Consider the following 14,076-nt stretch of genomic DNA (forward strand, 5'->3'; position numbering starts at 1 on the left):
CTGAGCCCATTGGGTGGGCTGGGACACAGAAGCCTTGATTTCTGTGTCTTTGCCTGATGGTAAGCATTGTTCTTCCTCATCAGAAAGGAAGGAAGGAAATGCCTGTTCTCCAAGAAAGTAGCCTTCAGTAGTCTTATTTCTTTTCCCTTTTCTGGGCATTTTGCCAGCCAGTGACTTGACCTCTGAATATTCTCCTCACACCCACCTCGCCTCCTGATCCTCCCAGCCAGCGTTTGGGGACTGAGATTCAAATGCTACTTCCAGCCTTAGGGCTTTTGGCGGGGGCAGGGCTGCTATTCAGTATGAGATTATGTTCAGGTGCTGAGGTCGGGGCAGGGCCGCCTCTCAGGCTCAGTTCCCTCAGGGGGTTTATGCACAGACCTTCCACAATGGATTCAGGCTCCCGCCCGCTTGGGGAGCCCCTGTCTGCAGCCACCTCTCAGCTTCTACCTCCCGGGGGGGCCCGAATCATGGGGGCACCCCACTCCCCTCTCGACCCACCAAAGAGACTCTCTCACCGACCCCCGTCACCTGTGGGCGGAGGGACTTGTGCGGCTGCTGGAGATCCCGTCCCTGAAGCCTGCTCGGGTCTGTTTCTCTTGGTGCCGTGGCCGCAGCAGGTCTGGGCTGGGCTGGGCTCTGCGCCTGCAGCGCGACAGACCTTTTGCGAGAGGTTTTGTGGGTGGAGGGACCCGCGTGGCTGCTGGAGATCCCGTCCCGGAAGCCCGCTCGGATCTTTTCCTCTCAGTGCGGCGGCCGCAGCAGGGCTGCCCTCAGCTCCCAGTCCCTGCGCTCAGTCCGCAGCGCTAAGGACCCCCCGTGAGAGGTTTGCAGGTCCCTCCGGAACAGAAATCTCCCTCGCTCCAATATTCCGTGGCCTCTGGGTGCAGAATTCGCCGTGAGGTTACTCCCCTGTAGCCGTTCTGTGGGTTGTGGGTTTGGAGCTATGTGTATGTGCGTCTTTCTACTCCGCCATCTTGGCTCCGCCCCTCTACTTATTTTCTTGAGGCTAATTCATCTGAGGAAGAGTGCATTGCTGCTGTTGCTTCGAGTTTTATCATACTGCATTGAAATTCATTCTTTCCCTTTTATTTCAGTGCCATGAATTTGGACAAGTTTGAAAAAGGCCCCAGGGAAATTTTCCATCCTGAGATACAGAAGGTAAAAAAAGACTTTATATTTTTTAGAATTGATGTATGAAATATATGGAGCATATATGCTTAAAAGGAGCATTGTTGGCTTGAGAATTCTTTTTTTTAACTGAAGGATGATGTTGAATTACATGAGACAAATGAGATTAATTTATTAATTAAATGTTTATTGCTTTCACTAAAGTCCTGCTTTAATGCCTTTTGGAATATAGAGGTGACGTTCTCAATCTCAGAGAAAGGACAGGAAATAAACAAAGATTTAAAGATGACTCATAGGTAGGGCATCCAGGCTAGAGAAGGCAGTTGTCACTTGCTTACAGGCTAAAATCACAAGAGAAGACTCATCTGGGAATAGGAGTTGGAGGTACACATATTCTGACACCTAGGGACAAACCTAGAGCTAAGAACTGGAGGTAAGGGATTCCAAAAGAGCTGAGACATCTATAGCCTTGCCAGTCTCCATCCATTGACAAGAATTAATCTAGCCTCTAGCCAAGACAGGACTGGATTTGTTGAATCAGCCGATAATATTATTTTAAAGTAGTGATACAAATGAAGGTGATGTCAAAACAAATGACAATTTTTTTTTGAAGTAGGGGATTATAAAGGTAAAAAAAAAAACAAAAACAAAAAAAAAACCGGTCTACTTCATTGCCAGTTCATTGACATTGGGCCTGACAAATAAACCTTTGTAAATCTCTCCATTGATTTATTACCCTAACCTTTTTCAACATGTTTCCTTATCATGCTATTAATAATGCTAAGCAGCAAAAACAACAATTCAGAACATCTAAAAGAAGGGTTATACACTCTTTTTGGGGAGCAAGACAAGATTAAGTAGAAGGTGAAGACTTGTATTATCTCTCCTGTGGACCCTGTGGTTGTTTAAGATATACAAAGGAGAGGTGGTGGCAGCTAGAAACCTGAAGGGGATATCAAGGAACTATGACCTAGAACTTTCAGATAAAAGAGTTATGCCACAATGATGATGGGCCCCATGACATCACGGAGCATAACAGAAAACTAGCACAACATATATTTGTTTTGCAGTTTCAGCCTTAAAGAGTGTCTTCATTTCATTAAAACTACTCCTACAATTTATACATATAACCTAGTAAGTTTACAAGCTATATTCCTTCTCAAACATAAAAATGGTAGATCTCACTTGAGAGGATTTCCATACTCTTAACATTTAAAAAAATTCTTGTCAAAATAATTAAAATTTAAGCCACTTTGAATAGAACTACATTTAAAGTTTACCTTTTATATCACTTTAAAAATTACAATTACAAATGCCAAAAAAAAAAAAGTTTTTCCTCTCTACAGTCTTCACCTATTCCTACTTTTTAATCTTATACTTTGCTTCCAAGAAAGATACTTGGCTGTTTTCACATACCTGCACTTTAGTTTTAACTCTTGTCAGTTTTTTCCTATCTCCCTTACCATGTTAAACTAGCCCTCAGCTATAGGTATGGGCACTGCAGATCAAGGTATCATTGATGAGCTGCTCTCTTCTATACCCATTTCTGAGAATAGGTCTCCCAGTTAATTTCTGATCCACACAGTTATCTTTACCTTTTACTCTCCTTTCCAAGAAAAAACAAAGATGCAAGCAATACTTCTATGCAACTTGGAGGGAACATCCATCTTATATCAGTTGTTATAGTTCAAGGCTTCTTAACCTTTTTTGTAACAATAGATCCCTTTGGCAGTCTGGTGAAGCCCATAGACCCTTTCTCAGAATAATGTTTTTTAAATAATTGAAAGAAATACAAAATTTCAGTTAGAGGTCAGTGAAAATAAAGGTGTAATTTTTTTTTAAGCAAGTTAACAGACCTCTCACCAAAATCTATCCATTGATGGAACTCCAGGGGAAGAACCACTGATCTAGTGGAAGGAGGTTTCTGCCTATAATAATAGCCCTTGTTCTTCTCTTTTGAGAAGCTTTACCTAACTTATCTGTTCTTGGTTGTTGCGTTTTTTTAACTTAAAATATTTTGACTTTAATATTATTATGACTATTATTATTAATAACCAATGAAATAATAATACTATCATTATCATCTACATAAAGTATTTAAATCACAGACTCTTCTTTCCTTTTAGTGGCTGGCTTTAAATACAGAGGAAAGTGTATTAGAAAGTCACCATGTCAAAAACTGAATAGAAAATAAATTTCCTTAAAAGGTCTGTGCTTGTCTTTTATGTCTAGTTCTGGGCACCTTTTTATGAAGGACCTTGACCAGCTAGAGTGCATCCAGAAGAGTACTAGGGAGGAGCCTGGAAGCCATGTAGATAATCAGAGATCACTGAAGGATCTGTAAATGTTTAGACTTAAGGAGAAGGGTGATTATTAGCTTTAGGTATTTGAAGGGCTGCCGTAGGACAGAGAGATTAGACTTGTTCCGTTGTACCCAAAGCAAAACAAACAAAAAAACCCTATAATAATGGGGGGAAATTACAGAGAATCAGATTTGTACTTAATCTAAGGAAAAACTGAGGCAGTGACAAGAGGGAAACAGAAAAAAGCAGAAGAGATGAGAAGTGGCAGGAAATTGGATTTCTAGGTAAGACTTTAGATTTTAGTTAAGGATAGCTAGTTTCTCTTTATATTAGGGTTGTTGGAGGAATCTGCTCATTGCAAATCAAAGCCTGTTGAGTAAAATTGTGTCAGATTGGGGAGAAAGGACTAGTAAAGTTCAAGAATGGGGGCAGTCAACCTATTTATACAGAGAAAGAGAGATAGATTTCATATGTATATATGTGTGTGTGTATGTATATGTATGTGTATATATATGTATATATAGAGAGAGACAGACAGACAGGCAGAGACAGAGACAGACAGACAGACAGAGATTTGCTCAGGGACTACCAGTAATTGTGCCCCTTGCAGGGCAGACAAGCAAAGCCCACCAGCAGCTTGTCATGGGAATCTGCCACAGTAGCTGTAGATATAATTGAGAGGGCAAGGAGAAACTGACATCAGTTTGCAGAGAACATGCTATATATGTGTGTCGCTTGCCAGTGACAAGTCATAGCAATTTGGTGCCATAGTCAAAAGGAAATTGTACATGTAGCCAAAGGACCTGAGTTAGAATTCTTGCTCTACAACTTATAGCCTGTGTGACTATGAACAAGTCACTTAATCTCTTTAGCCCTCAGTTTCCTCATCTATAAAATTAAGGTAATTGTTCTAGAGGAGCCCTAAGGTCTCTTCCAGATAGGCTTCTATCCTATGATCCTATGAAATAGTCAAATTACAAAGTATAACCTAGCAGAGATTGGGCTGGAGGAACTCCTTATTTTCCAGCTTTCCAGGTAGAATTAAGTATTTTTTGAAAAGATGAAAGAACTACTTCAAAAGGAGAAAAAAGGAAGTAAAAAAGATCTTAAGGCATATCTTAGCCTTTATGAGGAGTATAAGGAACAACCTCTTAATAATTGAAGTCATCTCTAAATGGAAAGGGTTTCCTTGGAAAGAAGTGAGTTCTTGATTACTAAATACATTCAAGCATAGAGTAGTTGGATATTTTTAGAGAGGTTGTACAAGGATTCATGTTAAGGTAAAGGTGAAACTTGGTGACTCCAAGATCCTTTCTGTCAGGGTCTTGCGATCTCTATCTGGGAGGGTTCTACAACCTCTAATAGAGATATACCCAAAAAGATAGGAAATAGTCAAAAGGATGTTATCCAGATGTACTGTCACTAACCTTGTGATATACATTCCTAATTACTCAAGCCCTTTAGTATTCTCTGCATCCAAGACTTAAGACTTTACGCACAGCATACATCATTTCAGCTATAGTTAACTTTCAGAAAAACAAGCATCATTCCCCTTGAACCCTTGGTTTTTTTTGAAAACTTCATATTTTATTTTCAGAATGCATCCCAAGGTAAATGACTAATATAAAGAACTTTTGTCTAAAAGTTAAAAGACCTATGTTTGAGTCTCAGTTCTATCTGACCCTCAGTATCACTCATAAAATGAGCATAATAATTTTTGTGTTAACCATCTTACAGGATTATTATTTTAAAAAGTGCTTTGTAAATTTGTTGTTGATGTTGTTCATTCATCTCAGTCATGTCCAACCCTTTGTGACCCCATTTGGGATTTTCTTGCCAAAGGTACTGGAGTGGTTTGGCATTTCTTTCTCTAGCTCATTTTAAAGATAAGGAACTGAGGTAAACAGGGTTAAGTTACTTGCTCAGGGTCACACAACTAGTAAGTATCTGAGGCTGGATTTGGACTCAGGAAGATAATGCTTCCTGACTTCAAGCCCAGAGTTCTATCCACTGTGCCACCTAGCTGCCCCTTGTAAATCTTACAGTGCTGTATAAAAGTGAGTTATTAATAATAACAGTAACAGTGAATTGCAGGTCTTTATTTGTAAAAGTAGAACTCTTCTCCCCTTTCAAAAAGTCAAAGTGGGGACAAAAATTGACTACAGCCAACTGATTTAAAATCTGCCCCCAATAACCATAAAGATGCTGCTTACTAAGTGTAACTTTCTCATCCACTTACTTTCATTCCCATTATTTCTTGTTAACTTCTTCAGGCCTGTGATGCCTTTTCTTACCTTCTGGAAGAACCTTCATTCTCTTACTCATCCCTGCTTTTTGTACTGGAGGCATGTAACCCCCATTGTGTTTGCTTCTAGGTGAAGGGCTCAGCAAAAGAATTTTAAAAGAAACAAGCTCTTTTATAACCAAAGTGTTTTAGATTAAATGGTTTACCTTTCACGTATTTGAGACAAATAGTTTTCTTGTGTAATAACCACATTATCATTTGATGGCTTGACTTGGGTACTCCCTCTACCAGCGCACATAGCAACCGGCCCCCCTCTTCTTATAACCAAGATTTTGTTGATATCTTTCTCTTCCTCCACTAAGGCTCCACCCAAACTGCTGGTACCCCCTCTCTGTTTCCTTTAGGCTCTGTACTCATGGCTGAGTGACAAAAGTGGAATACTTTCATTTTTCTATCTGCCTTAATCTTCATCTCTTTTCAGGAGTATTGCTGTTATGGGATTTTGCATTTTGTTTTGTTCCTTCTAGATTTGAGCCTGTTCCATATGGTTATTGATTCAGAACTCTATGCACCAGATTTCTGGGTTGCTCTTTATTAAGGGTATATTTGCTACTTAATAACTTGGCCATTCACTATAGAGCCATCTATTCATTTTTAGTGAATATTGGAAAATATAATCTTTCAGCTCTAGGCAGAAGATAACAAGTCATGTTCAAGGTTAGTGAGCCTTGGTTGTCACATTTGCCTCTTGATCACTAGCCTGGTATAGTAGAAGGATTGTTGGAATTGGAATTAGAAGATCTCTCTTGAGACCTGGAATTGTGCATGAAAAGAGCCTTGGATTTGGGGCCACAAGACCTGTGTTGGATCACAGCCTTGCCACTAATTGGCTTTGTTGACTATGGACAAGTGGCTTCATTTCCCTGAACCTCAGTTTACTCATCTGTAAAATGAGGAGATTGGACAAAATGATAACTAAAGTCCTTCCTACTTTGATTCTATAAGTCTTACTCCACTATTTACCAACTGTGCCACCCTGAGAAACTGATCCCCCACCCCGACCTCAGGTTTCCTATTATTCAGACCTATTATTCCTATTATTTTTGTCCCTGATGCTTATTTTGTGTTGTCTCCATTTGTGTAATCTGCCTCTTGTTGCCTGTGTGGTAACCTATGTTACCTGTGTGGTAAAAATCAGTTAAAATGCTATTCACATTACTTTTTAAGAAAAAAAATAATTTTCTCTGAATCTGAGATGCTGCCAAGAGAAACTAGCAAAGTGATCTTGTCTTCTTAGAGTTTATAATAGCAAAGAAAGAGAAAACTAGGATACAATCAAGATAAATACTTTAGCTTGTAATAGATTCCCAAATGTTAATAAAAAAAAAAATATTGTGACTCCCTGGCCAGAAACCCTAAAAGGGAATATACCTCAAGAAAAGTGAGTGGTTATAAAAAAAATTTTGAATAAAATCACAGAATTAGAAAGGACTTGAGAGGTCATTTAATCTAACCTATACCTGAGCAGGAATTTCTCAGCTTCTAACTCCTCCATGAAGCCTTCCAGGATAATTTCTGACCCACACTGATTCTCCTCATCCTAATCTTCCATAATATGTATCACTTATTTTTACAATTATATTCTTTACTCCAATCCAGTAAGCATTTAGTAAGTACCTATTATGTCTAAGGGACTGTGCTGGGTGATAGGGATATGAAAACAAAATAAAAAACAATCTGATCTCAAGGAGCTAATAATAATCTACTAAGGAGGTACATCATTGAACACTTAAGTAAACACATGATAATTCGAGGAGGAAGAAGAATATGCTAATAACTAATGAGATCATAGATATATATATAATTCAGTGGTACCTCAGAGATCAGACAATCCATCCCCCTCAGTGAGGGAGGTTTGCAGAAAAAGGTAGCATCAGAGACAGAATTTGAACCCAGGTCCTCAACGCTAGAGCCACTGAGTGTTTTTTCCATTGATCAAAGAAGACTTTGTGTAGAAAATGGCACATGAGCTGAGCTTTGAAAGAAGTTAGGAATTTGGGGGGGCAGAGGTCATAAAGGAGGATTCCAGGTACAAGGGATAACATGTCCAAAGGCATGCAGATGGGGCATGGAATGCCAGGGCATTATTTGGCTCTGATTATTCCACATTCCATTTTTGTTTCTACAAGGACTAGCTTATGTTGTCACACTTTATGTCAATGAAGAATAAGATTTACATAAAGAAATTTATGAAGGTACACAGAAAACTTACCTGAGGAGCTCAGATTTATAAAGGATGTGTACAAAAGATAAAATGGAATATGACTACTTATGATCACAAAAAATTGTCATGAGCCTATTGGAAAGGCCAGTAAAATGGAAGGCTTTTAAAGCCCAGAATAAATTGGGGCTTGTGAAAAAAAAGTTACTAAAGACAACAAAAAGAGTTGTTTGTTTTTTAAACTGTCTTCAAAATCAGATGATAAACAAGGAAGAGATGAACAGTTCAGTGGTTAAGGAAGATGATTTAATGTTACTCAATGGCAGATTAGAGAGCAGACCTACGTAACTTTTACTTAATTTTCATCATCTTTATCAAGGACAGTGATCATCAAACAGAGAAAGGCAGGAATATTATTAAGAGAACAATTAAACCTAAAGTAAAGGAGAAGAGAGTAAGAGAGCAACAAGATACTTTTTAAAAATTCATTTTCCCAGACATGGATAAATTATACTCCCAGGGCATCAAACTTGAAGCTGCTACTACCAATATCATATGGGGAAAATGCCAGACTGGGGAAATTATACATTCTCATACTTGTCATTCTACTAGTGTTTGTCTTTTGGTGATCCAGTAACATATAGGTACGTATCTTGTACCCTGACATCATGAGAGATGTTCTTAGTGTTCATTTAAAGCATAACTTTGCATAACTTTTTCTTCACTCATCTTCATTAACTTTCCCAACATCCTCCCCATATGTATAACCAAGTATGGTTATTTACTCAGGCTAATCCCAGAATTCCATTGTAATTTTAAACATTTCCAGTTTTATATGTTGCATAAAATAGTTCTAGTTTTACATATTCTTTAATAAGAATTCCTTCTTAGTTATGAGAAATCATCAATGTAATGTTTATTAGTCCTTGGATTCCACAAAGTTATTGATTTTTAAAAATGTTGAACAGAATAGGGCTGTTCATTATTCGTTATTAGAAATAGATCAAAAGCATTTTGGGTAATAGGTGCTCCTTCACCAGCCCAAGAATAAAACTGTGTCAAATAGCTGTGGACAGACTATTCCAGGCCTAAAACTTACCTAGTAGCTATTAAACATCTGATAATTCCGAGCCTTGTTCCATATGTAATCTCCAAGAAACTCAAAGACAGGAAATGTACTGTGAAATCACTGCCTTTTTTCTGTAGTGTCAGATTAATAGAAAATTTCTTTTTCTAAAATGAAAACCTTTGGGAAGAAGCCAAGATGGTGGAGTAACAGCACAGACTTTCTAGAGTGCTACCTCCAAGCTCAGGCAAATATCTGTAAAAAATTACTCTAAACAAATTCTGGAGCTGCAGAACCCACAGAATGATGGAGTAAAGCCAATCTCCAGCCCAAGACAGCCTGGAAGGTCATCAGAAATTGTCTGTTGCACCATTCTGGGGGCAGGGCACAGTCCACTGTGGGCCATGCAGGCACAGACAGGACCTGAGCAGGCCTCAGGGGGAATGAATCTCTGGCACCTGTGACAGTTTCCAGACTTCAGGAGCCCAAAACACCAAGGACAAATTGGAAGGTCAGTGGAAAAAGCCTGTGGGACCAGTGTGGGAAAGCCAAGTGGTCCAGCCCCAGGGTGGCAGAGGAGGAAGGGGGCGGAGGAACCTGCAACAGCAACAGGGGCAGAGATAGCACTGTTTCTAGAACTCTAGGCTCACAGATTATGGGGGCATTGAGTGGCTGACAGTACACCTCCCACCCCCACTGGAAGCAGAGAACTACCTTGACAAAGAGCTCAAAAGACAAGTAAATGGCTGGGGAAATGAGCAAAAACCGGAAAAAAAAAGAATCAGACTATAGAATCTTACTTTGGTGACACGGAAGACCAAAACATGCAAACAGAAGACAATAAAGTCAAAGCTCCTCCATCCAAAGCCTCCAAGAAAAATATGACTTGTTCTTAGGCCCTGGAAGAGCTCAAAAAGGACTTTGAAAATCAAGTAAAAGAAGTAGAGCAAAAATTGGAAAGAGAAATGAGAGTGATGCAAGAGAATTATGAAAAATGAGTCAACTGCTTGCTAAAGTAGACCCAAAAAAATGCTGAAGAATAAAACACTGTAAAAAATAGACTCACAAATGACAGAGGAAATCCAAAAAGCCAATGAGGTGAAGAATGTCCTGAAAAGCAGAACTGGCCAGATGGAAAAGGAGATCCAAAAGCTCACTGAAGAAAATAATTCCTTAAAGATTTGAATGGAGCAGATGGAAACGAATGACTTTTTGAAAAATCAAGAAATTATAAAACAAAACCAAAGGAAGGAAAGAAATAGCAGACAATGTGAAATATCTCGTTGGAAAAACAACTGACCTGGAAAACAGATCCAGGAGAGACAATTTAAAAATTATGGGACTACCTAAAGCCTATGATCAAAAAAGAGCCTAGACATCATCTTTCAAAAAATTATCAAGGAAAACCTGATATTCTAGAACCAAAGGGTAAAATAAATATTGAAAGAATCCACTGATCACCTCCTAAAAGAGATCCCAAAAGGAAAACTCCTAGGGATATTGTAACTAAATTCCAGAGCTCCCAGTTAAAGGAGAAAGTATTACAAGCAGCCAGAAAGAAATAATTTGACTATTGTGAAAATACAATCAGGATAACACAAGATCTAACAACTTCTACATTAAGGGATCACAGGACTTGGAATATGGTATTCCAGAAGTCAAAGGAACTAGAATTAAAACTAAGAATCACCTACCCAGCAATAATACTTCAGTATAATACTTCAGAAAAATTGTCATTCATTGAAATAGAGGACTTTCAAGCATTCTTGATGAAAAGACCAGAGCTGAATGGAAAATTTGACTTACAGACACAAGAATCAAGAGAAGCATGAAAAGGTAAACAGGAAAGAAAAATCATAAGGGACTTACTAAAGTTGAACTGTTTACATTCCTACATGGAAAGATAATATTTGTAACTCTTGAGACTTTTCTCAGTACTAGGGTAGTTGAAGGGATTATATACATATAGACAGATAGACAGAAGGCACAGGGTGAGTTGACTAGGAAGAGATGACATTTAAAAAAATCAAATTAAGGAGTGAGAGAGGAATTTATTGGGAGGAGAAAGGGAAAAATAGAATGGGACAAATTATCTCTCACATAAAAGAGGCAAGAAAAATCTTTTTCAGTGGAAGGGAAGAGAGGGGAGGTGAGAGGGAAAAAGGGAACCTTACTCTCATCACATTTGGCTTAAGGAGGGAATAACATGCATACTCAATTTGCTATGAAACTCTTTGTTATACTACAGGAAAGTAGGGTAGAAGGGGATAAGCAGGGCATGGGGGGCTAATGGGAGGAGGGCATAATTAGAAGTAATACTTTTGAGGAGGGATAGGGTCAAAAGAGAAAATAGAATAAATGGGGGGCAGGATAGGATGGAGGGAAATATAATTAATCTTCCACAACATGACTTTTATGGAAATCTTTTGCATAATTACACATGTATAACATATATCTAATTGCTTGCCTTCTAACTGGTAATGGGTGAGGAGGGAGGAAGGGAGAAAAGTTGGAACTCAAAGTTTTAAAAACGAATGTTAAAAATTGTTTTTACATGCAACTGGGAAATAAGATATACAGGCAATGGATGGAGGGGGAGAGATGGGGAGAAAATTTGGAACTCAAAATCTTGTGGAAATGAATGTTGAAAACTAAAAATAAATAAATAAATTAGAATTTTAAAAAAGAAAAGAAAATGAAAGCCTTGATTGGAAAAGATTTTATTTTACTGTCTCAATTCACTTGTACTAATTAGAAGATGCCCATGTGGTGGCTGCATCAGCCAGTACAAGGAGAAGGGAATGTCTGCATGCCTGCCACCAACCTACCTACTGTACTTGGTTCCTCCCCTTTGTCCCATTGTCTGCTTTTTCTATACCTCTACCATCATCTTCCTAATAGTTCTTTTACCTATCTGGGAAGTCCTAGCTGTGAAACATTTTATGTCATGTAATTTCCACTTTTCTAGAAGAGCTATATTTAATTGTTTGTTTTACACAAACTGCTTCTCTAGGTAAATAGGATTTTGTTCTGCTTGACGTACAGACTTCAATCTGAACTAAGCTATAGCAGGGAAATGAGCAGATGATTCTCACAACAAAGAACCTCAGCTGGGATTCCTTTCTTTGACTATAACATTATCTGGATAATATTTAGAAAACCAGCTTTCATGTTATTTTTAATAACTCATAAAGAAATGTAGAAAAATTGAACTGAATGTATTAGCTTGACTTCAGAAAAAGTAAAAACATTATCTTTGAAAACAAACATTAATTGTTTTTGATTTTTAACAGGACTTACTGGTTCTTGAAGAACAAGAGGTAAGTGTAACCTCATTTGTGGGGCCCTCAAATTGCTGCAGATATATTTGTTCAACACATGGGTCACCCTTCAGTGGTGGTGACCAGCACAGCTCTGGTTTTTTGCAGTGACTGTTCATTTTAACAGAAATTGTTGTTTGCATACCCAGAAACATGTATCTCTAAAACTTGTCAATAAGTGTTTCTAAGGGTATTTTTAGCTTTTGCTTGCAACTAGGCACTAGAAAACTTTGGGAGAAACCCTAGTAATTTTCTTCATTTACATCTTATACACCTGGTATGATTAGCTGGCGTGAGTGAATTTGTCATTGTGAATATCTCTTACTATAATACCATATATATTTATTCAAATATTTTTACCTTCTAGCCTCCTAAATTTGAGAAGGAAATAAGATTTTTCCTTTCATTTGTTTTTCTTTTATAAGAGACTGATTTGATTGAAACACCAACTACAATGAAGTAGAAACCTTGGTCAGAGCTAGTAAAGACCAAAGTTTGAATCTAAACTCTGCTGCTTAACTGTGTGTCAATGGATAAGTCAGTTCCTTTGTCTGGGACTCCATTTTGTGATACCTAATATGAAAGAGATTGGACTAGATTATTTCTACTCTTCCTTCTAGATCTGTAACCTGTGAAATCTTGTATATTGAAAGTAAAAAATGGAACCAACACATGTTTCAATGAGTGGAGTACTGGGCTTGAAGTCAGGGAGACGTGAGTTCAGATCCTGCCATATACTCCCTAGCTGTGTGACCTTGGGCAAATCACTTAATCTTAAGAAAAAAATGCTTACAGAAGAATTATCATTAAAAGACCTTCAGAGGCTCCCAGAAGTGCTGCTGTCTCTATAGCACTTGATTTTTATTTAGCCACATAATCCCACATTGTTTGGATAATAAAATAACCAGGGAATATATTGAGTAAAGTGTGAAAATTATACTAACAAAGGCATTTTTATATCCTCATATTTTTCATTTACTTCCTTTATATAATTAGAGATGTTTTCCTAATTTTTAATAATTGATTTCAAGACATAAACAGAAAAATAATGTCACAGAAATAAATTCTTTAAACAATTATAAGAAGGAACATGGGGCTTTTAAAAAAAAAAAAAGCAAAGAATCAAAGAGAAAGTTATGACTTTAAACCAAACAACCTGCTCCAACTTCCAGAATGTTCCAGAAATCATCACTAATAAAACTACGGAAAGGAAGAGAAAGAAAAAATGGTGTGTAGTACAGCTCCCAAAATGCATCTCATTCCACTCTCCCCATGTTCCTCCCTGGGAGTGAAGGCTATTTCAACTCAGTTTAGTAGAACAAACATTAGGGACCTATTCCAAAGTTATAGTCTTTGCCTTCAAGGAACTTATAGTCCAGTTTGGCAATGGGTTAGTTTTCAAATAACTGATAAAATGAAAATAAGGTAAATACAAAGAGGTCCAGGCAAAATGTTAAGAGTAATTTGAGGAGTGAGAGGACAGTTTGCCTAGGAAGGGAGCTGTCATTGTCACCAGAGCTTCATTTTTACTTGTGAAGTGAAATGACTCTAACTTTCTCAGTCCAGTTTGTGTCCATGTTGGATTGTGCCACGCTAACTGAGAGACAGAGTAATGTGGTGAAAAAAGGTCCTATGATTAGAATTAACAGAGAGTTGGGTTTGAATTCCAGCTCTGACATTTATCTGTGTAACCCTCAATGAGTTTCTTAATCTTAATTTCTCAGTCTGTGAAATGGAGGTACTAATATTTATTCTACAGATCCTGTAAGGTTGTTGTGAGAAAAATGTTT

General features: G+C 38.0%; 1 protein-coding gene across 7 annotated transcripts in view; it reads left to right on the plus strand.

Annotated features, from left to right (window-relative positions):
• Positions 1–14,076, plus strand: part of GARNL3 (GTPase activating Rap/RanGAP domain like 3) — a 227,061-nt gene that overhangs the window by 90,555 nt on the left and 122,430 nt on the right. For 6 of the 7 annotated variants that reach the window (XR_011972116.1, XM_072631960.1, XM_072631962.1 and 3 more), the window contains 2 exons: positions 1,098–1,161; positions 12,260–12,286. Coding sequence is in view for 5 of the 7 variants with exons in the window: in XM_072631960.1 (XP_072488061.1) it covers positions 1,098–1,161; positions 12,260–12,286 (91 nt within the window). In the remaining 2 variants the exon portion in view is untranslated. The other variant, XM_072631963.1, reaches the window with a different exon arrangement.

This window comes from Notamacropus eugenii, chromosome 1 (genome assembly GCF_028372415.1).
Source record: "Notamacropus eugenii isolate mMacEug1 chromosome 1, mMacEug1.pri_v2, whole genome shotgun sequence".
Taxonomy (NCBI): domain Eukaryota; kingdom Metazoa; phylum Chordata; class Mammalia; order Diprotodontia; family Macropodidae; genus Notamacropus; species Notamacropus eugenii.